Source organism: Bombina bombina, chromosome 3 (genome assembly GCF_027579735.1).
Source record: "Bombina bombina isolate aBomBom1 chromosome 3, aBomBom1.pri, whole genome shotgun sequence".
Lineage (NCBI taxonomy): Eukaryota > Metazoa > Chordata > Amphibia > Anura > Bombinatoridae > Bombina > Bombina bombina.
The window spans coordinates 627043612-627064895 of record NC_069501.1 but is presented as its reverse complement, the minus strand read 5'-3'; the positions used below and the strand labels follow the sequence as shown (position 1 = coordinate 627064895).

Below are 21284 nucleotides of genomic sequence, written 5' to 3'. Positions count from 1 at the left end.
ATTTGCTAATGAAGCTGCATTCCATTGCCTGTAGTCCCCCCCGGTGTTCAATGCGAGAATTGCAACCAAAGGGTATTTTACATTGTCAGGGGATTTAAAATTACCATATGCATTTCCAAGGGCCAATGAGAGATAAGCTCAGACCAAGGGTGTACCCAGAGAATTCCATTGGGTTATTTAGAAATGAAGGTGAAACTGGTCAGACAAAAATACTATGCAAAGAAGGGAAGAGACACAAAAACAGACTTTGGTTTGTGGCCTGGTTTGAAATACTTCTGTGTTTGCAAAAATACCTTCAACGTATGACTTTGGAAAATCTCTGGTTAGAAAAGCTGAAGCTCTCTTATTGGTATCTGGAAATGTATGTGCATTTAATTTCTTTTATATATTAAATAGGCCTTAGCAAAGAAATTCTCTATAGCATAGTATAGCTGCAGCTGTGAATTTAAAGGTATCTTATTTTTATATTTAATATTAATTAGACCAGGGTAGTAAGTATACTAGTGTTAAATATTATTATTAAGAAAGTATTTATGTATTTTAATGTCATGTTATTTGTAGTTATTGTAATATATGTTAGAATTTGTTTTATTGTGGCTAATTTAGAAGTAATTTCATGCTAGATTAATTGGTATATGTTGAATTGGTAGTACTGTGCAACAATCTCTGGTTGATTTTTTAAGTATTAAAAGACTATTTTGGGCCGAATAGCTTAATTATATTATATTTTTTTTTGGAAGTTCTAATAGATTTATTAAAATTTGATAAGATTTATGTTGAAAGATTTGGTTATATTGTTAACTAAACACTGTTAAATTAGTAGTCCATATTTTGGTATTGGAGTAAGTGTTGCTGGCTAATGCTTGTGGTTATGGTTGTGCAAGATTCCCGGGCAATTAAACTTTAGGAGGTAGGCCATTTAACTTCTTGTGCTGAGAGTAGGGATGTTTTGTGATTCGACTGGTGGGATCTTGGTTATTTCGCCCTTGGGGCTAGTTGTCCTCCAGGTCGGCAAGTTTTGTTTCCAGTGATGAGATCTGTTCAGACAAGGATTGTGAGTAGGAGACCAAGTTAGAGTGGTCTACTGTGAGATCCTCTTGTTTTCACCCAGTATGTCTGTACGTTCACCTATGGAGGCAATGTCTCTTTTTAGATCAGAGCAGGATTTATTGAAACACTTGCAGAGAGAGTCATGATGGGTGGCTAGGACTGCTTTAATGGTATCTACAAGATTGTTATTTGCACCTGTCAATTCCCTAATGTTCGAGGGAATAGCGGAGGTTAGTTGTAGATGTTCAGGATCCATCTCTGGGGGGCAGTCTGAGAGTTCGTCCTCTAATCTACCTCCCATGGACGATTCAGAGTGTTGGAAGTGGTCCCTCACTGTCCTCCTAGGGGTGGAGCCGCCCTTCAGCTTTTTCTTAAGGGCTTGAGACATTGTTTTAAAGTTGTGACCATTTAGAAAGTCTTGGACCTAGTAGTGCAATTGATAAACTTTGTGAAACTTTTTTGTTTTTGAGGATGAATAAATGTTTTTTTTCTGTCATGTGCCTGATATGGGACCTTGGAGATTAGGCCATTATTTTATGTGATGAGTAGTTCATAGTGCTAAGCAAGTAGTCTGGTTGATTAAACCCACTGCTAGAGTTATAAATGTCCAATAGGCCCCTAGCTTTGACTGACAGGTTTGTGTGAGTTGGCTGAGATAAGTCTAACTGCTTCAGGGGCTAGGATTCTGAGCAGATGGGTTATGTGATAAATTGTTAGGCCTGCTGTGTGGGAGGTCTGTTGTTACTGCCCAGACTCTATAAGATATTAAACGAGGCAGTTTTTGGGGTCCCTTTTAACAGATTTAAAAGATGGTGGGCCTTTCGCTACTGTAGTGAGCTAAACAGTAGCAGGTGGAACGTTTTGTAACTATGGAGCCTGTGTAGCTATTTATATAATTTAGATTAGGTGTTATTCCTCAGGTTGAGGGATTGTGCACCCCGATTGAGCTGGGAGCCATTACCCTCTGACGTTAGTTCAGTGAAGTTGGAGGTGAGAGTGCCTTTGTGATTAGCTGCTGTTATTTAAATCATAATGTCTGTGGAGTGAAGCTGCGTCTTACTGGGATTTCGGAACTGTGAGGAAGATCTCGGCGGTCACCAGTGATTCCCTTCCCCGCTGTAGCTGGCTCTAGACCCAAAGATGGCGGCTTTTCTGGCTGTAAGGAAAATGTAGTCACGGCAGGGCCGATGTCCTCCGGGCTGTACCCGCTTATGTGAGAGTGCTCTTTGGGCTCTAAAATTGTCGCCCGATGTGTGCTAATGTCGGCACCGAGTCGGGTCTTCCGCTCTCTTGGGAGCTACCCACCTTGCCGAGTGAAGCAGTTTTTCAGGCTTTAAATCACTTTTTCACAATTTTAGAGGTGGAGCTCTGCCACATTGCGACTGTTCTCTTTGCAGGCTAGCTCCGCCCCCTGATCACATGACTTTTTATTTATTATCTAGTGACTTGCATTTTAGCTAATTAGTGCTGTATTGTGCTGATTTTTAAATAACTCTAGGGGTGTGAGCACAATGTTATCTATATGGCCCACATGAACTAGCAGTTCCCTGTTGTGAAAAGCTAATAAAAAAGCATGTGATAAGATGCTGTCTGTAGTGGCTTAGAAACAGGCAGCAATTTAGAGTTTTAAATATTATAAAGTATATTAATATAACAATGTTGGTTGTGCAAACCTGGGGAATGGGTAGTAAAGTCCTTTTTAAACAATTACAATTTTAGTGTTGACTGTCCCTTTAATATCTTTATTTTGTGTGTTTGGAAAAGACCATCAAAGTCACTTTAAATAAACATTGGTAAAACACGCTAAGATTCATAATTATATCCCAAATAGAAAAAAATAGTAAGAACCCTCTCATAGGTTTAATGTGTAGAATGTCTTTTCCATTGACAGATACTCATTTTTGTTCCTCTTTTAGTATATTGACATTTTGTTGATGTTACCTTCTTGTTTTCGCGTTCCATGCAGGAATCATCACGTATCTGGTAAGACTGAAGATGTATAAATTCTTTTAAGTCAAATGTATCCCCCTTCCTCTTACATATCAGCAGTGCGCGGTCCAGGAGGAAAGCATACCTGAAACACACGGGTAATAGATACACATTACTACATACATACCTGTTTTTTGAACCAAAGGTTATTGGTAATTAAGATGTATTTTTGGTTTAAGGAGAGAAATGTTGTATAGTAGTGGCAGTGAGAGATAAAGATAAATGGTTGTTGAGTTGTGTGACAAAAAGATTATATTTGGTTAGTTAGAAACGTAAAGGAAGATTTCAGTGGGGGGAGAAGGCTTAGAATAAAATTTGAAAGCTGAAATGTTCTACCTGTCTAGTTTTGATTTCTTCTCCACAGTATTGATTTTAAGCTCTCCGTCAGTCTTTGGTCGTCCATACTGTGCTAGAGAATCAGTCTAAAGAGACAAGAACCATAAAATGTGAATGCAAGTTGGAGTAAAAATATGTAAGTTATCAGCTGTAATTAGATTAGAACCTTATATGTGAAAGAGGTGAACTAATGGGTGTCAGCTAGAGGAGAAGTTTAAGTGAAACCAAGAAATAACTCAATGAGTTAATATATTGCTAAGCATAGTTAATTCATGCATAGAATTAAACCAATATGTGTCTAAAACACTGTGTGCAAAATAATATAAAGGAAATAGTTCAACATGTCACTCGATGGTTGGATAAGGGGAATCTCCAATTCTGGTATGTTGAAGCAGATGAAAAGGTAAGCCAAATAGTGAAGTTCTATAAAACCCAGATGTCCGGTAAGAGTATAAAGCCGTATTTAAATTAAAAGGAGCTATGACTTAGCTCTCAATATAAGTATCTAACCATTCACTCCTGTGGTAAAAGAAACTATCTGAGCCGTAAGCAGACCCAGATAGAAATTTATTAAAACTTAAAAACAATGGACCTAGTACATAAGGGTAACATGAGATTAGTAAACAATCAAGCTGTAGGTTCTACCACGTGTTAAATGCCAGCTGCCACCTGGAATTCACAGCTAGCCGCTTGCATGTAAACTCAAAATCCTGCCCTTCTTGTGACGTCAATGTCTGTAATAAATGATGTACGTTTCACCTGTACTACAGGCTTTTTCAAGGTAATTTCTGTCCACTCTGCTCCTTTATATCGATCCATATCTTCTCTCATTGGTTAATTAATTAACTCTTTAACATCCATCACACTTTGCTGGCATCTACTCTGTCAGGATCCCATAAGGTACTGTCAAGATCCCATAAGCTCTGTCCATGCAAAAATGCAAACTGCACAGCAGGGATGCCTCTGGTGACTTCCCTCAGTGTGTCTTGCATGGGATAGAACCTGGGACTCCAGCTTGCTCTGTTTGTGCCACTCGCGGATGTTTACTTGAAGGGAATTGTGCAAGAATATTATCATGTGTATCTCCCAGTTCCACCCCCTCTGGATGCCAGACAATCAGGAAAGTGCTCTCTGACTATATGTTAAGTAGCCTATACCTTTACTACTTGCTCTGGCATTGGCGTCTTTTCGGTGTTTGTATTCCTGGTTCCTGTTTTTTGCTGGACATTCTGCTGGTGACCTTGCTTAAGGTTGGATACTTGCTGCCTGCCTGACCATGCTTCTGCATTTGGCACTATTAATACTTTTGCTTGTACTTTCCCTGTTGCAGTTTCCCAGCACCAGCCTGTCTTGTGTCCAGCAATGCATTTTTTGACAACTATCCAACGGAAATTGTGGTCTATATCCTTTATATTACTGTGCACAGTGTTTAAGACACATATTGGTTTAATTGTATTGTTTTGTTTTTGTTAGTTTATTATACTGTTAAGTGCTTTCTATTGTTTATTTTAATTCATGTATAGAGTCTAGCCATGATAGATGTCCTATGCTTTCATATCCAAAACCTGCTGCATATGCCATCTCTGTGAATCATTTATGGTTAATAACTCCAGTCATTTAGGGATTTACATATCTTTAAAACATATATAGTAGGGAACAGCTCTATTTATAAGGTAATGACAGTACGATTCTAAAGTAATGACCTTTTTTGTTGCTCTCAAATAACCATTGTTGCAGACTTATGGATAAGAAGAACATGTAAATTAATGTATTCTGCCCCCCCCCATACACACATACTCCTCCCATTTTCATCCTTGTCCAAATCTCCAACACTTTAAAATTATTCCTAGACATCTTCCATTATTAGTCTATTTCATATTGTCTCCATGTTTATCAAATCTATAATATATATCTCACAACATTGTCACTGCTTCTGTGTCCTAATATATTATTTTATTTCTCAGCCCCACCCAGGTTTACCAGATTTTCAATGCACAGTTGAAAATTTGTAATTTGCTTCAGGGTTTCATTGTCTCTCTTTACTTCATTGACACATTGAGCCAAGTCCTATAAAGAGACATCATATATATTAGTAATCATGACCACAAATGTTTCTAGTTACGTGGTAATAATCTACAACCTTCTTGCATTCTACAACCTTGATCCATACTGGTTCATTTTTACAATTCTAAATTTAATTTATATGTAATAACTAATGTCAACAAATTCATATGTTAAAACAGCTTTGGAGCAAGACTAGGAAGCACAGAAAGTATTCTGAATAGAAACATTCATTTTTAATACAAAGTACAAGTGGTTTAGAATATTGAGGAATGAGGTAAGGAGGAATGCAAAAAAAACAAACTGGCCTACCATGTTGCTGTTTTATATTATGCTGTTAGTGTAGGGATCTGTTTATTTTCCATTGTGTATTATTATCTGTGTGTTTTTTGATCATTAAATTTAATTTTAATGATGTTACATGCTTGGCATCAAATAGTAGATTGGGCAATTTGAGTGGTCTACTAATGGTGTTAGTTAGGATATAGTTTGGCTATTTTAATTGATTATGATATTTGTAAATTGTTTTGGTCAATAAAGGATTTCTCTGATACAAGGACACTGTATGGCCTTTTTTGTTACTCAAATGTTCACTTAGTACAAAACTTGACTCATCTGAGGTCATATGAGTTTTTCCATATATCTCAATCTACCACAACATTTTATTGGGCTGTATGTCCATAATTTTGCACATTATGACAGCACTGACTATAGCCTAATGGTTAAAGGGACACTGTACCCAAAAAAAATTCTTTTGTAATTCAGAAAGAGCATGCAATTTTAAGCAACTTTCTAATTTACTACTATTATCAATTTTTCTTTGTTCTCTTGCTATCATTATTTGAAAAAGAAGGCATCTAAGCTTTTTTTTGGTTTTAGTACTCTGGACAGCACTTTTTTATTGGTGGATGAATTTATCCACCAATCAGCAAGGACAACCCAGGTTGTTCACCAAAAATGGGCCGGCATCTAAACTTACATTCTTGCATTTCAAATAAAGATACCAAGAGAAAGAAGAAAATTTGATAATAGGAGTAAATTAGAAAGTTGCTTAACATTTCATGCTCAATCTGAATCACGAAAGAACATTTTTGGGTACAGTGTCCCTTTAAGAACAAATTATATGTGTTTTATTGTTTGTCAATGTTATATTGCACTCTTACATTTTATACATATATATATATACATATACACACACATATATATATATATATATATATATATATATATATATATATATATATATATATAAAAGCAACAATTCAAAGGTATATGCACTCTCACCACCGCCCAGCAGCTGCCAGGGTGCTCTAGAGGAGTATACAGCAAAGAAGCAAAACAAAGCACTCACTCACTTTTATATGTGAAGTTTCGGGACTTCAAACATCCCTTCTTCTGACAACCAAAGTGTACAAATGAACAAACTTAAATAGGCCTGTAGGCCCCTACCTATGTCAGGTCACTAATCCTTGGAGACCGAGTGCAAAAACACATGGGGCTAAACCATCTAGGTAGCCCAAAGAAAAAGTAATCTGTAGCATGATAATGTGCAACATCATAACATGTTTCAATATAAAACATCTAGCGTGATAATAGAGTCAAGTGCATATGTGTACAATAAATCAAACTAGTGATCTACGATCCCACCGTGCTCCTAATCCCCAACCAGTACACGCCCCAGGTTCAAGAACTCATGGAATAATCCATCTGCACTATTCGTGATTCCATTGGATCATAAACAACACCGCCCACCCTGTGGATTGTGTGCTTTCAAAACATCGTCATGGCAACAACAGTAATCACTACGGGGGTGTAGCCATCAATCTCAAATAGAACACTCTCAGTCCCTGTAAACCACACACATCAAAGTCGCCCGTCATACTACCCGTGATGACGTCTGGCTTACATCTGGGAATATAGCCTGTATAGCATATAGTGTATCAAACCACCTCCTCTGTCGGCTGGCCTTTGTATAAAGTTAGTACGCCTGGGGACATGTCGGCCCTGACTGGTCAGGCACTCAAATAAAGCATTGTCAAATGAAGCCTTGTCAAAACATTCCGATGGAAACCACTCCCACGAATCCTCATAAGAGCACCGGGGTCACACACCCCTCCGCTATAGGTTTGGAGCCCCTGATGTTAAAATAATATCAATAAAAACATATCGCACCCCCATCTTGCCTCGTAACAGGAAACAATCAAATATATACAAAGCCAGCTCATAATCACTTAGTGCCCAGGAAATAAGGTAAAACCCTAACAGAGACAAGGGATCCGGATAGATGCTCAGTCATCTTTACAAAGTCGCCCATCATACTACCCATGATGATGTCTGGCTTACATCTGGGTATATCGCCTGTATAGCATATAGTGTATCAAACCACCTCTTCTGTCAGCTGGCCTTTGTATAAAGTTAGTACGCCCAGGGGCATGTAGGCCATGACTGGTCAGGCACTCAAATAAAGCAATGTCAAATGAAGCCGTGTCAAAATATTCCGATGGAAACCATTCCCACGAATCGTCATAGGAGCACCGGGGTCTCCACCCCCCCTCCGCTATAGGTTTGGAGCGCCTGATGTCAAAATAATATCAATAAAAACATATCGCACCCCCATCTTGCCTCGTAACAGGAAACAATCAAATATATACAAAGCCAGCTCATAATCACTTAGTGCCCGGGAAATAAGGTAAAACCCTAACAGAGACAAGGGATCCGGATAGATGCTCAGTCATCTTTACACTTCAGGCGTGACTGAGCATCTATCCGGATCCCTTGTCTCTGTTAGGGTTTTACCTTATTTCCCGGGCACTAAGTGATTATGAGCTGGCTTTGTGTATATTTGATTGTTTCCTGTTACAAGGCAAGATAGGGGTGCGATATGTTGTTATTGATATTATTTTGACATCAGGCGCTCCAAACCTATAGCGGAGGGGGGGTGGAGACCCCGGTGCTCCTATGACGATTCGTGGGAATGGTTTCCATCGGAATATTTTGACACGGCTTCATTTGACATTGCTTTATTTGAGTGCCTGACCAGTCATGGCCTACATGCCCCTGGGCGTACTAACTTTATACAAAGGCCAGCTGACAGAAGAGGTGGTTTGATACACTATATGCTATACAGGCGATATACCCAGATGTAAGCCAGACATCATCATGGGTAGTATGATGGGCGACTTTGATTTGTGTGGTTTATATGGACTGAGAGTGTTCTATTTGAGATCAATGGCTACACCCCCGTAGTGATTACTGTTGTTGCCATGACGATGTTTTGAAAGCACACAATCCACAGGGTGGGTGGTGTTGTTTATGATCCAATGCAATCACGAATAGTGCAGATGAATTCTTCCATGAGTTCTTGAACCCGGGACGTGTTATGGTTGGGGATTAGGAGCATGGTGGGATCATAGATCACTAGTTTGATTTATTGTACCCATATGCACTTGACTCTATTATCACGCTAGATGTTTTTATATTGACACGTTATTATGTTGCACATTATCATGCTACACATTACTTTTTCTTTGCGCTACCTAGATAGTTTAGCCCCATGTTTTTTGCACTCGGTCTCCTGACTTAGGGAGGGGCCTACAGGCCTATTTAAGTTTGTTCATTTGTACACTTTGGTTGTCAGAAGAAGGGACGTTTGAGGTCCCGAAACGTCACAAATAACATTTTTACACTTGATGTCTAAAGTCCAGAGAGTGCTTTGTTTTGCTTCTTTGCTATATATATATATAATATAAAAATGGCTTGTGCCAGGATGTTCTTGTATTCATGTGCTAACGAAGCCTAAAGCTGAGAAGACGCTATACATCTATTTGTTCATGTTCTCACCCTCATTGCATCAAGTGCCAGCTTCAGATTTTCTTTTTCTGTTGGATCTGTTGTGTGTTTTACTAATTCCTGTACAACAGTGAGAAAAAAAGGATTTTTGACTGTGAAAGCAAATGATGACAATTAACAGAAAATTAAAGGGACATCATACTTAAAACTTACATACATAAAAAAAGGTCTGTGATTAAAAATAGTAAAATATTTTCTGCATGATGAGGTTTTTTTTTTTAATCAAAGACGTGTAAATTAAACAGTGTGTTTGTGTACAATTGCTACTGCTGTGCTAATGTCCATCAAGTGATAGACAACTCCCCTGAGGTTTATTGATGAAGGTGGACAAACCTCTACAAGATAGACAAGAAAAAGTTGCTTATTCAGTACATAAATATACATTTAAAAAGTAATACATTTAAAAATTACATCTTTTAGAGGGTACAAAGAAAACAATGCTTGCACAATGTCCCTTTTTAGTTGTTTTTGAATTATTAGATTTTTTTTTCTTGTTTGATATAATTAGCTGGCTAAATTTATATACAGTAGATAGCTTCGTATATGATAAATGAACCCTTCTCACCTGTAACAATAGATGATATTTAAGGACTCGTTGCATTGGTACCATCAGCAGGTCTCGTAAAGAAAACCGACCATTGTTAGCCCTCTGTGAGCATTCCTAAAAAAAATAATTATTAATTAACAGCAAGATTACAGTAGCACGTTATGAGTTTTCCGCGTGCAATGTGGTCTTTTTGCAATCAATTTCCATTGTGCAGGTATTACAAGTCTTGAAAAATCGCGATTGCGTGTGCGCATTTGCCTTTTCCGCAACAAAAACTTTAAAGAAACACTTCAAAAATACAATACAAAGTACACTTACACTCATATTAACACTGTCTAATAAAAATGATTAAAAAAAATATTGCACACAAAAGTTATAAGGGCTCAAAGATAAGAGATCTCGCGTGTTAGAAAAAAAAAAGACGACATGGATTTTAAATTGACATACATACACATACATAGAGAAACATGGATTTATATGTATAGACATATATTTAACTATAGAGATAATGAAAATATTTTACATCACAATCTTATGCATATTAAACAATATCTCAGATGTATTTTCAATGGGATATTCACATATAAATCTCGAGATATCAAGACATATATATATATATTCAAATACATATCTCGCAATTAATAGATATATCAGTCCAAATATCATTAAATATATAGAGAAATATTTATTTACAAATAAATAGAACATATTCAGTTACGAAAACATTTTCGCAATATAAAATATTCGCATTTTCATGTACACTTTTCAAGGAAAATATGTCATCTTTGAGCAACATATTATTATTTTTTTTCTTCTATTTGTCTTCTCCATTGACTTCTATGGGGAATACGTGAACGTGCACGCAATTTTGCGGTTTGCATTACGCAGCTTAACACGCTTGCAAAATAAGTTATTTTACAACTTGTTATACCTGCGCAACTTGTAATCTTGCTCTAAATAATGAGTGGGTTTCAAAATAAATAAAAAAATAAATATATTTTAATCACTAGATTTAAAATAACCCATTCTTTTTGCCATTTACCTCCAACCTCATCCTGACACCTTCATGGGTCTGTGAGGTCTGTTCTAGTTGTTTGGTGGCAAACTCCACTTGACTGCAGTATGTACCATAGATTAGGAACCTGTCAAAAAACATCAGTAAGTTTTCGGCATATTCTGCAGGAGTGTGTCTGGGTAATCTTACAAGTAATCTTTTAATCATGAATATTTGTATCTCACTTCTCCTTGTATCGCAAGAACACCTGGTACAGATTCTGATTCTGGTTTTTGTTTAAGAGGCATCCCTTCATTTCTGCAAGAAAGCTTTGGTGAAGAGTAAGTAGGTCCTGAAATACAAAGCAAAACAAAATATTTGGGGTTTACCATATGTATTTTCTTATTTATTAAAGGAATATGAAACCCAAATGTTTGGTTCAGAACACTGGGTAGCCACAAATCAGCAAGCGATACCCAGAATCTGAACCAAAAATGGGCTGGCTCCTAAGCTTACATTCCTGCTTTTCAAATAGAGATAACAGGAGAATGAAGAAAAATTGATAATAGGAGTTAATTAGAAAGTTGCTTAAAATTGCATGCTCTATCTGAACCATGAAATAAAAAATTGTGTTTCATATCCCTTTAAACAGACTGTATTTGAAAACTGTATTTCAATAGATAAATTAACTGATCACTTAAATAATATATAAAGAGTAATGTTAAAGTGTTATATTTGTGGCTAGAAAGGTTTCATGGGTAACCAGAATAATCAACATGTCTGCTTTAAACTCTTAGGGTATTTCCTCCTTTTATAACTGATAAACATATGTTCTAGCTATATGATAAACATTGTAAATGTATAAAAATTATTGCAGAGTAACATAAGAAGCAAGGTGAAAGATACAGCAGTCAAAACTGCCCTGAAAAGTACATGTCCATAAATTGTGGTCAATTTGGTGTATAATCCTTATCTGATACCCCTCTATAACAGTGTCCACCAGATTACACACTATTCGATCAGAAACATCAGTCCTTTGGTTGGCCATAAAGCTGGTAAGAGGCCTATATGTCAGGAACTCAAAATCTGCTCCGATGCTGCCAGGAAATCTCCCTTCTCCCTAAACATGCTGTTTGGATCTACTGCATCCACATTATCTTTATGAGCCCTTGAGGTCATGGAAGCCAAGAAATCTCCCCTCCGCCATCTCAGGAGGGGTTAAGGAGTACTTAAAGTGATGGTAAACTTGAAATACTGAAATGCCATTAAAAAAGTATGTGTACCTTTTTTGTTTTTAATCCATCTGTGAAAGGGTTAAATTAGTTAATAAAATAATGCTTCTATTACAATGTTATGCTGGCGTACATGGATGAACTTTTTTTTTTTTTTTTACAAATCCAGTGAACATCCAATCAACATAAGTGTAATTTCACAATCTTGAAGTCCAGCCCTTTTAAAACCCATAGAAAGCCTATGTAGAAAGTGGATGTGACTGCTCTATACATCACAGCCCAGCCAAAAGAGAAGGAACAGACAGTACCAATTAGGATTATAAATCTTTTATTATAAAATATATATATATACACTTTAAAAAAAATAATTATGTGGTTTTACTTGCAAACGAATATATTTGTTATTGCAGCATTCTTATAGTCTGAAGTTTACCATCACTTTAAGCCCTCGGTAGGTCTTAAACATGGTGCCCACAGAAATCATAAAGGCAATTCCCTGCTCAGCTGAGGTGGCCATAGAGAAGGTAGGGCTCCTCCTATGCCCCTCAATCAGCCCAAGAAGCACTACAGTCCTCAAGGTATCTGGCTTCATTCACCAGTGGTGCCATCCTTCCAATAGTAAGGGAATCAGAATCGAAGGTTGGTATGTTAAGTACTGCTTCACTCTCAGTTTCTTTACTTAGTGTTTGCAGATCCACCTCAATCCTCATCTCTGTAAGAACCTCCATACAAAGAACTTGGCTTGCATGAGACTGGCTTGCTGGGATCTTCATACTGTAGATGGGTAGGCTGTGGTCTCAAATCAGCCACTGTAAGTATAACAGAGCCCAAGTATTCTTTTGCCCCATTAGAAAAGTTAGAAGAAGACTTATTGTAAAGTGAGCCCTCTCTATGATCAGCCTCAGGTGAGCATGGAATTACATCTATGATTCCTATGGGCATCATGTTTAAGACCTACTGAGGGCGTAAGTACTCCACAACCAAATCAGAGAACGCTCTCTCTCAAAGTCTAGTAGTATGATGTCCAAAGCTACATATAGCTCCTCCAATATGTATTAATTCTTTAGGTTATTGTGACTAATAGCACTCTAGTAAGTTTACACCAGCGTCCTCACTGGGTGGTTTAGTTTGCGGCGACACCAGTGCTGAGAGGGCCAAGCTTCTGTAAAGCTATCAGAGCCCTGTTAAAGATATATCCTTAAAACAATACTGACACAAACTTGTTCTCGAGGCTCCATTAGTGCAGATCTTGTGATATATTTGTCTGTATAGGCATCCTTGAGAGAAATATCCCATAGAATAGACTCATACAGATCTTAGAAATATGCTGCTGAACTCATCCACCACTCGGAAGTTCCCCCATGACCAGAACAGTTCTTATTACTACTATGAACTCTTGTATTTTAGCCTTGTTAATCTCTGCAACATCAGCCACTGTTTTTCACCATATATATATATATATATATATATATATATATATATATATATATATTTTTTTTTCATCTTCTAATCCACACTTATGCCAACACAATTTTGATGAGTTTATCTTTATATCCTTCAATTATTTCTTACCTCAATGTTGATGAAGATGTTGTCATTATCTTGTCTGCAAAGGAATGTCTGAAGTGGCTTCATAAAATACTGTAAAGTAAAGTGCACATTTGTGACTATTTATTTGTACCAAGCATGATTTATTTACAAGATACACAATCACCCCTGCACTGGAAGTCACTCTTGCAAATAACTTCAACAGAGGTACCTGGCAGATAGATCCCAAGGTATCAGTGTATTTCTCCTCTGTCTGATGCAGTTCCTGAAGGCAACATCTTCTCATATCATCTGTAGTCATTTTCTGCCAACAAAGAGAAGGTGATATGAGAGAGGAAGGGACACTTACATCTGCCATTCAGTTTCTCTATAGTTACCTTTCATAATGAATCAATATATATATATATATATATATATATATATATATATATATATATATATATATATATATATATATATATATATAAAAATAAATACCCTATGCAATTATGGTACACAAACTTATATTTTGTAAATTACTCTTCTCCTAGAAGTGATTCCTTATTCTTCACTGTGAATTACCACATCTCTTGTTGGCATAGGTGGTTCCTCTGTTTTCATTAGATCTTCATAAATTTCATTTCCTTCTTCTTCCTCCATATCCACACAGTCATAAAGATCTTCATCTTCCTCCCCAGTGTCACTGAAAGAGGTGATAACATGAAACATGACCTGCCACTTTATTAATGTTCTTGTGATTTCAGCACTAAGGCCCTATTTATGTATTGTTAGTGTTATGGTAATGTTTAGAGTAGCAATATTTCTACTATACTCCAATCACTTCTGAATGTAGAACTGTTTGTACTAAATAGATATGCATGTATGATTAGTGTCAAATATGCATGTATCTGTCAACAAACCTATGTTTGCATGTAGTGTTAAGTGTATAACATCTCCAGTTTAATTTATATAAGTTTTACTTACTCAATCTGATCCGAGAGACCATTGTAGATATCTTCATCAGAAACTAGGTCCTCAGTAGGGAATGGCCTGAAAACAGCAGAGACAATATTATACTTGGGTAAAATTGGAATGTTATAGTTCATCATACAATGAGAAATTATGCTAATTTAGGGAATCAAATTGGGTTGTGCACTGTAATGTTTGGTTAATAAATATGGATAACATGGCAAAGTATCTGATTTGAAAACTGGTCATGCTAATAGAAAAAACATGGTAATATAACATTTTCTCATACACCGGAAATGGTTGGGGGTAATAATAAGTCATATATATGGAAAGTTTGGAATGTAGCACATTTTCCACATGTGGGAAAAGTTTGGGATATTACAGTACCATATACATGTAAAAAAATGTGGGATGTGTTCTGACATGGATAATTCGGGATGTAACCATATACCATACAGAAGAAATGTAAATGATGAAACAGAGTCAAATATAGGAAGGTATGGATTTGAGAATGGTCTAGATGCATTCATTTACATAGAAAAACATAAAACTTTATGAGGCGTTTAGTTAGTATAGCCTAAATAAAGGGAACATTAGTCAAATCTTCATACTTACTCAAAGCCCCTACTCTGAGAAATCTGATTCCATGATAAAATAGACAGTGTGTCGATAACCTACAAGGAAAATCAATTAACATATTGAGTATACAGAAAGAACCATGAAAAATCTAATTATTATGATAATGATTGTTATTATTATTATTATTAATAATAATATGAACAACAATCATTATCAAAATAAATTAATAATAATATAATTTATTTGTAAAGATTAGCCAAATTCTGTAAATCTGTATGCATAAGTATGGGTGACAACAATCACTTATTTGTGGTAAAAAAAAAAAATACTGACACATGTGCAGACTAAACTAAAATAACATAATTTATGCTTACCTGATAAATTCCTTTCTTCTGTTGTGTGATCAGTCCACGGGTCATCATTACTTCTGGATATAACTCCTCCCCAACAGGAAATGCAAGAGGATTCACCCAGCAGAGCTGCACATAGCTCCTCCCCTCTACGTCAGTCCCAGTCATTCGACCAAGAAACAACGAGAAAGGAGTAACCAAGGGTGAAGTGGTGACTGGAGTATAATTTAAAAGATATTTACCTGCCTTAAAACAGGGCGGGCCGTGGACTGATCACACAACAGAAGAAAGGAATTTATCAGGTAAGCATAAATTATGTTTTCTTCTGTTATGTGTGATCAGTCCACGGGTCATCATTACTTCTGGGATACCAATACCAAAGCAAAAGTACACGGATGACGGGAGGGATAGGCAGGCTCATTATACAGAAGGAACCACTGCCTGAAGAACCTTTCTCCCAAAAATAGCCTCCGAAGAAGCAAAAGTGTCAAATTTGTAAAATTTGGAAAAAGTATGAAGCGAAGACCAAGTTGCAGCCTTGCAAATCTGTTCAACAGAGGCCTCATTCTTAAAGGCCCAAGTGGAAGCCACAGCTCTAGTGGAGTGAGCTGTAATTCTTTCAGGAGGCTGCTGTCCAGCAGTCTCATAGGCTAAACGTATTATGCTACGAAGCCAAAAAGAGAGAGAGGTAGCAGAAGCTTTTTGACCTCTCCTCTGTCCAGAGTAAACGACAAACAAGGAAGAAGTTTGGCGAAAATCTTTAGTTGCCTGCAAGTAGAACTTGAGGGCACGAACTACATCCAGATTGTGTAAAAGACGTTCCTTCTTTGAAGAAGGATTTGGACACAAGGATGGGACAACAATCTCTTGATTGATGTTCCTGTTAGTGACTACCTTAGGTAAGAACCCAGGTTTAGTACGCAGAACTACCTTGTCTGAGTGAAAAATCAGATAAGGGGAATCACAATGTAAGGCTGATAACTCAGAGACTCTTCGAGCCGAGGAAATAGCCATTAAAAACAGAACTTTCCAAGATAACATTTTTATATCAATGGAATGAAGGGGTTCAAACGGAACACCCTGTAAAACGTTAAGAACTAAGTTTAAACTCCATGGTGGAGCAACAGCTTTAAACACAGGCTTGATCCTAGCTAAAGCCTGACAAAAGGACTGGACGTCTGGATTTTCTGACAGACGTCTGTGTAACAAGATGGACAGAGCTGAAATCTGTCCCTTTAATGAACTAGCTGATAAACCCTTTTCTAAACCTTCTTGTAGAAAAGACAATATCCTAGCGATCCTAACCTTACTCCAGGAGTAACCTTTGGATTCGCACCAGTATAGGTATTTCCGCCATATTTTATGGTAAATCCTTCTGGTAACAGGCTTCCTAGCCTGAATCAGGGTATCAATAACCGACTCAGAAAAACCACGTTTTGATAAAATCAAGCGTTCAATTTCCAAGCAGTCAGCTTCAGAGAAGTTAGATTTTGATGTTTGAATGGACCCTGTATCAGAAGGTCCTGTCTCAGAGGTAGAGACCAAGGCGGACAGGATGACATGTCCACTAGATCTGCATACCAAGTCCTGCGTGGCCAAGCAGGTGCTATTAGAATTACTGATGCTCTCTCCTGTTTGATTTTGGCAATCAATCGAGGAAGCAGCGGGAAGGGTGGAAACACATAAGCCATCCTGAAGTTCCAAGGTGCTGTCAAAGCATCTATCAGAACTGCTCCCGGATCCCTGGATCTGGACCCGTAGCGAGGAAGTTTGGCGTTCTGGCGAGACGCCATGAGATCTATCTCTGGTTTGCCCCAACGTCGAAGTATTTGGGCAAAGACCTCCGGATGAAGTTCCCACTCCCCCGGATGAAGAGTCTGGCGACTCAAGAAATCCGCCTCCCAGTTCTCCACTCCCGGGATGTGGATTGCTGACAGGTGGCAAGAGTGAGACTCTGCCCAGCGAATTATCTTTGATACTTCCATCATTGCTAGGGAGCTTCTTGTCCCTCCCTGATGGTTGATGTAAGCTACAGTCGTGATGTTGTCCGACTGAAACCTGATGAACCCCCGAGTTATTAACTGGGGCCAAGCCAGAAGGGCATTGAGAACTGCTCTCAATTCCAGAATGTTTATTGGAAGGAGACTCTCCTCCTGATTCCATAGTCCCTGAGCCTTCAGAGAATTCCAGACAGCGCCCCAACCTAGTAGGCTGGCGTCTGTTGTTACAATTGTCCAGTCTGGCCTGCTGAATGGCATTCCCCTGGACAGGTGTGGCCGATGAAGCCACCATAGAAGAGAATTTCTGGTCTCTTGATTCAGATTCAGAGTAGGGGACAAATCTGAGTAATCCCCATTCCACTGACTTAGCATGCATAGTTGCAGCGGTCTGAGGTGTAGGCGTGCAAAAGGTACTATGTCCATTGCCGCTACCATTAAGCCGATCACCTCCATGCATTGAGCTACTGACGGGTGTTGAATGGAATGAAGGACGCGGCATGCATTTTGAAGTTTTGTTAACCTGTCTTCTGTCAGGTAAATCTTCATTTCTACAGAATCTATAAGAGTCCCCAAGAATGGAACTCTTGTGAGAGGAAAGAGAGAACTCTTCTTTTCGTTCACTTTCCATCCATGCGACCTTAGAAATGCCAGAACTAACTCTGTATGAGACTTGGCAGTTTGAAAGCTTGAAGCTTGTATTAGAATGTCGTCTAGGTACGGAGCTACCGAAATCCCTCGCGGTCTTAGTACCGCTAGAAGGGCACCCAGAACCTTTGTGAAGATTCTTGGAGCCGTAGCCAATCCGAATGGAAGAGCTACAAACTGGTAGTGCCTGTCTAAGAAGGCAAACCTTAGATACCGGTGATGATCTTTGTGGATCGGTATGTGAAGGTAAGCATCCTTTAAATCCACTGTGGTCATGAACTGACCCTCTTGGATCATGGGTAAAATAGTCCGAATAGTTTCCATTTTGAACGATGGAACTCTTAGGAATTTGTTTAGAGTCTTTAAATCTAAGATTGGCCTGAAAGTTCCCTCTTTTTTGGGAACCACAAACAGGTTTGAGTAGAACCCTTGTCCTTGTTCCGACCACGGAACCGGATGGATCACTCCCATTGTTAACAGATCTTGTACGCAGCGTAGAAACGCTTCTTTCTTTATCTGGTTTGTTGACAACCTTGACAGATGAAATCTCCCTCTTGGGGGAGATAATTTGAAGTCTAGAAGGTATCCCTGAGATATGATCTCTAGTGCCCAGGGATCCTGAACATCTCTTGCCCAGGCCTGGGCGAAGAGAGAGAGTCTGCCCCCTACTAGATCCGGTCCCGGATCGGGGGCTCTCGGTTCATGCTGTCTTTGGGGCAGCAGCAGGTTTCCTGGCCTGCTTGCTTTTGTTCCAGGACTGGTTAGGCTTCCAGCCTTGCCTGTAACGAGCAACAGCTCCTTCCTGTTTTGGTGCAGTGGAGGTTGATGCTGCTCCTGTTTTGAAATTCCGAAAGGGACGAAAATTAGACTGTCTAGCCTTAGCTTTGGCCTTGTCTTGAGGTAGGGCGTGGCCCTTACCTCCCGTAATGTCAGCGATAATTTCTTTCAAACCGGGCCCGAATAAGGACTGCCCCTTGAAAGGTATATTAAGTAATTTGGACTTAGAAGTAACATCAGCTGACCAGGATTTTAGCCACAGTGCCCTGCGTGCCTGTATGGCGAATCCTGAGTTCTTAGCCGTAAGTTTGGTTAAATGTACTACGGCCTCCGAAATGAAAGAATTAGCTAGTTTAAGGACTCTAAGCCTGTCCGTAATGTCGTCTAGCGTAGAGGAACTAAGGTTCTCTTCCAGCGACTCAATCCAAAATGCTGCCGCAGCCGTAATCGGCGCGATACATGCAAGGGGTTGTAATATAAAACCTTGTTGAACAAACATTTTCTTAAGGTAACCCTCTAATTTTTTATCCATTGGATCTGAGAAAGCACAGCTATCCTCCACCGGGATAGTGGTACGCTTAGCTAAAGTAGAAACTGCTCCCTCCACCTTGGGGACCGTTTGCCATAAGTCCCGAGTGGTGGCGTCTATTGGAAACATCTTTCTAAATATTGGAGGGGGTGAGAACGGCACACCGGGTCTATCCCACTCCTTAGTAACAATTTCAGTTAGTCTCTTAGGTATAGGAAAAACGTCAGTACTCGCCGGTACCGCAAAGTATTTATCCAACCTACACAGTTTCTCTGGTATTGCAACAGTGTTACAATCGTTGAGAGCTGCTAAGACCTCCCCTAGTAGTACACGGAGGTTCTCCAATTTAAATTTAAAATTTGAAATATCTGAGTCCAATCTGTTTGGATCAGAACCGTCACCCACAGAATGAAGCTCTCCGTCCTCATGCTCTGCGAGCTGTGACGCAGTATCAGACATGGCCCTAGCATTGTCAGCGCACTCTGTTCTCACCCCAGAGTGATCACGCTTGCCTCTTAGTTCAGGTAATTTAGACAAAACTTCAGTCATAACAGTAGCCATATCTTGTAATGTTATCTGTAATGGCCGCCCAGATGTACTAGGCGCCAAAATATCACGCACCTCCCGGGCGGGAGATGCAGGTACTGTCGCGTGAGGCGAGTTAGTCGGCATAACTCTCCCCTCGCTGTTTGGTGAAATTTGTTCACATTGTACAGATTGACTTTTATTTAAAGTAGCATCAATACAGTTAGTACATAAATTTCTATTGGGCTCCACCTTGGCATTGGAACAAATGACACAGATATCTTCCTCTGAGTCAGACATGTTTAACACACTAGCAAAAAACTTACAACTTGGTTATAATCTTTTTTAGCAAAAAACGTACTGTGCCTCAAAGAGGTACTAACGATTAAATGACAGTTGAAATAATGAACTGAAAAACAGTTATTGCATCAAATTTTAAAACAACACAACTTTTAGCAAAGGTTTGTTCCCATTAGTAAAAAACAACACTAATTAAATTTGTACATAAGAAAACAAAACAACGTTTTTTATACACAGTCACTATAAGAATTCTCACAGCTCTGCTGAGAGAATTTACCTCCCTTCAAAGAAGTTTGAAGACCCCTGAGATCTGTCAGAAATGAACCGGATCATGCAGGACATATAAAAGTAGCTGACTGGAATTTTTTGATGCGTAGCAAAGAGCGCCAAAAACGGCCCCTCCCTCTCCCACACAGCAGTGAAGAGAAACGAAACTGTCACAATTAAAGCAAAAAACTGCCAAGTGGAAAATAATGCCCAAACATTTATTCACACAGTACCTCAGCAATGTAAACGATTCTACATTCCAGCAAAAACGTTTAACATGAGAATAGTTATTAAAAGGATTAGTGACCTTAACACAGTAGTTCCGGTGAAATACCATCCCCAGAATACTGAAGTGTATACATACATGTCATTTTAACGGTATGGCAGGCTTTTCTCATCAATTCCATTCAGAAAATAAAAACTGCCACATACCTCAATGCAGATTCATCTGCCCGCTGTCCCCTGATCTGAAGCCTTTACCTCCCTCAGATGGTCGAGAACAGCAATATGATCTTAACGACTCCGGTTAAAATCATAGTAAAAAATCTCTGTCAGATTCTTCCTCAAACTCTGCCAGAGAAGTAATAACACGCTCCGGTGCTATTTTAAAATAACAAACTTTTGATTGAAGTCATAAAAACTAAGTATAATCACCATAGTCCTCTCACACATCCTATCTAGTCGTTGGGTGCAAGAGAATGACTGGGACTGACGTAGAGGGGAGGAGCTATGTGCAGCTCTGCTGGGTGAATCCTCTT

General features: G+C 38.6%; 1 protein-coding gene across 1 annotated transcript in view; it reads right to left on the bottom strand.

Annotated features, from left to right (window-relative positions):
- VAV1 (vav guanine nucleotide exchange factor 1) overlaps positions 1 to 21284 on the bottom strand; it is a 214518-nt gene that overhangs the window by 114798 nt on the left and 78436 nt on the right. The window contains exons 3-14 of the mRNA XM_053707291.1: positions 15170 to 15228; positions 14570 to 14635; positions 14168 to 14288; positions 13818 to 13910; positions 13631 to 13699; positions 11072 to 11178; positions 10875 to 10974; positions 9851 to 9946; positions 9277 to 9345; positions 5356 to 5442; positions 3376 to 3461; positions 2992 to 3124 (exon numbers count right to left, since the gene is read on the bottom strand). Coding sequence (XP_053563266.1) covers positions 2992 to 3124; positions 3376 to 3461; positions 5356 to 5442; positions 9277 to 9345; positions 9851 to 9946; positions 10875 to 10974; positions 11072 to 11178; positions 13631 to 13699; positions 13818 to 13910; positions 14168 to 14288; positions 14570 to 14635; positions 15170 to 15228 — 1086 coding nt within the window. The remainder of the gene's footprint in view (positions 1 to 2991; positions 3125 to 3375; positions 3462 to 5355; positions 5443 to 9276; positions 9346 to 9850; positions 9947 to 10874; positions 10975 to 11071; positions 11179 to 13630; positions 13700 to 13817; positions 13911 to 14167; positions 14289 to 14569; positions 14636 to 15169; positions 15229 to 21284) is intronic.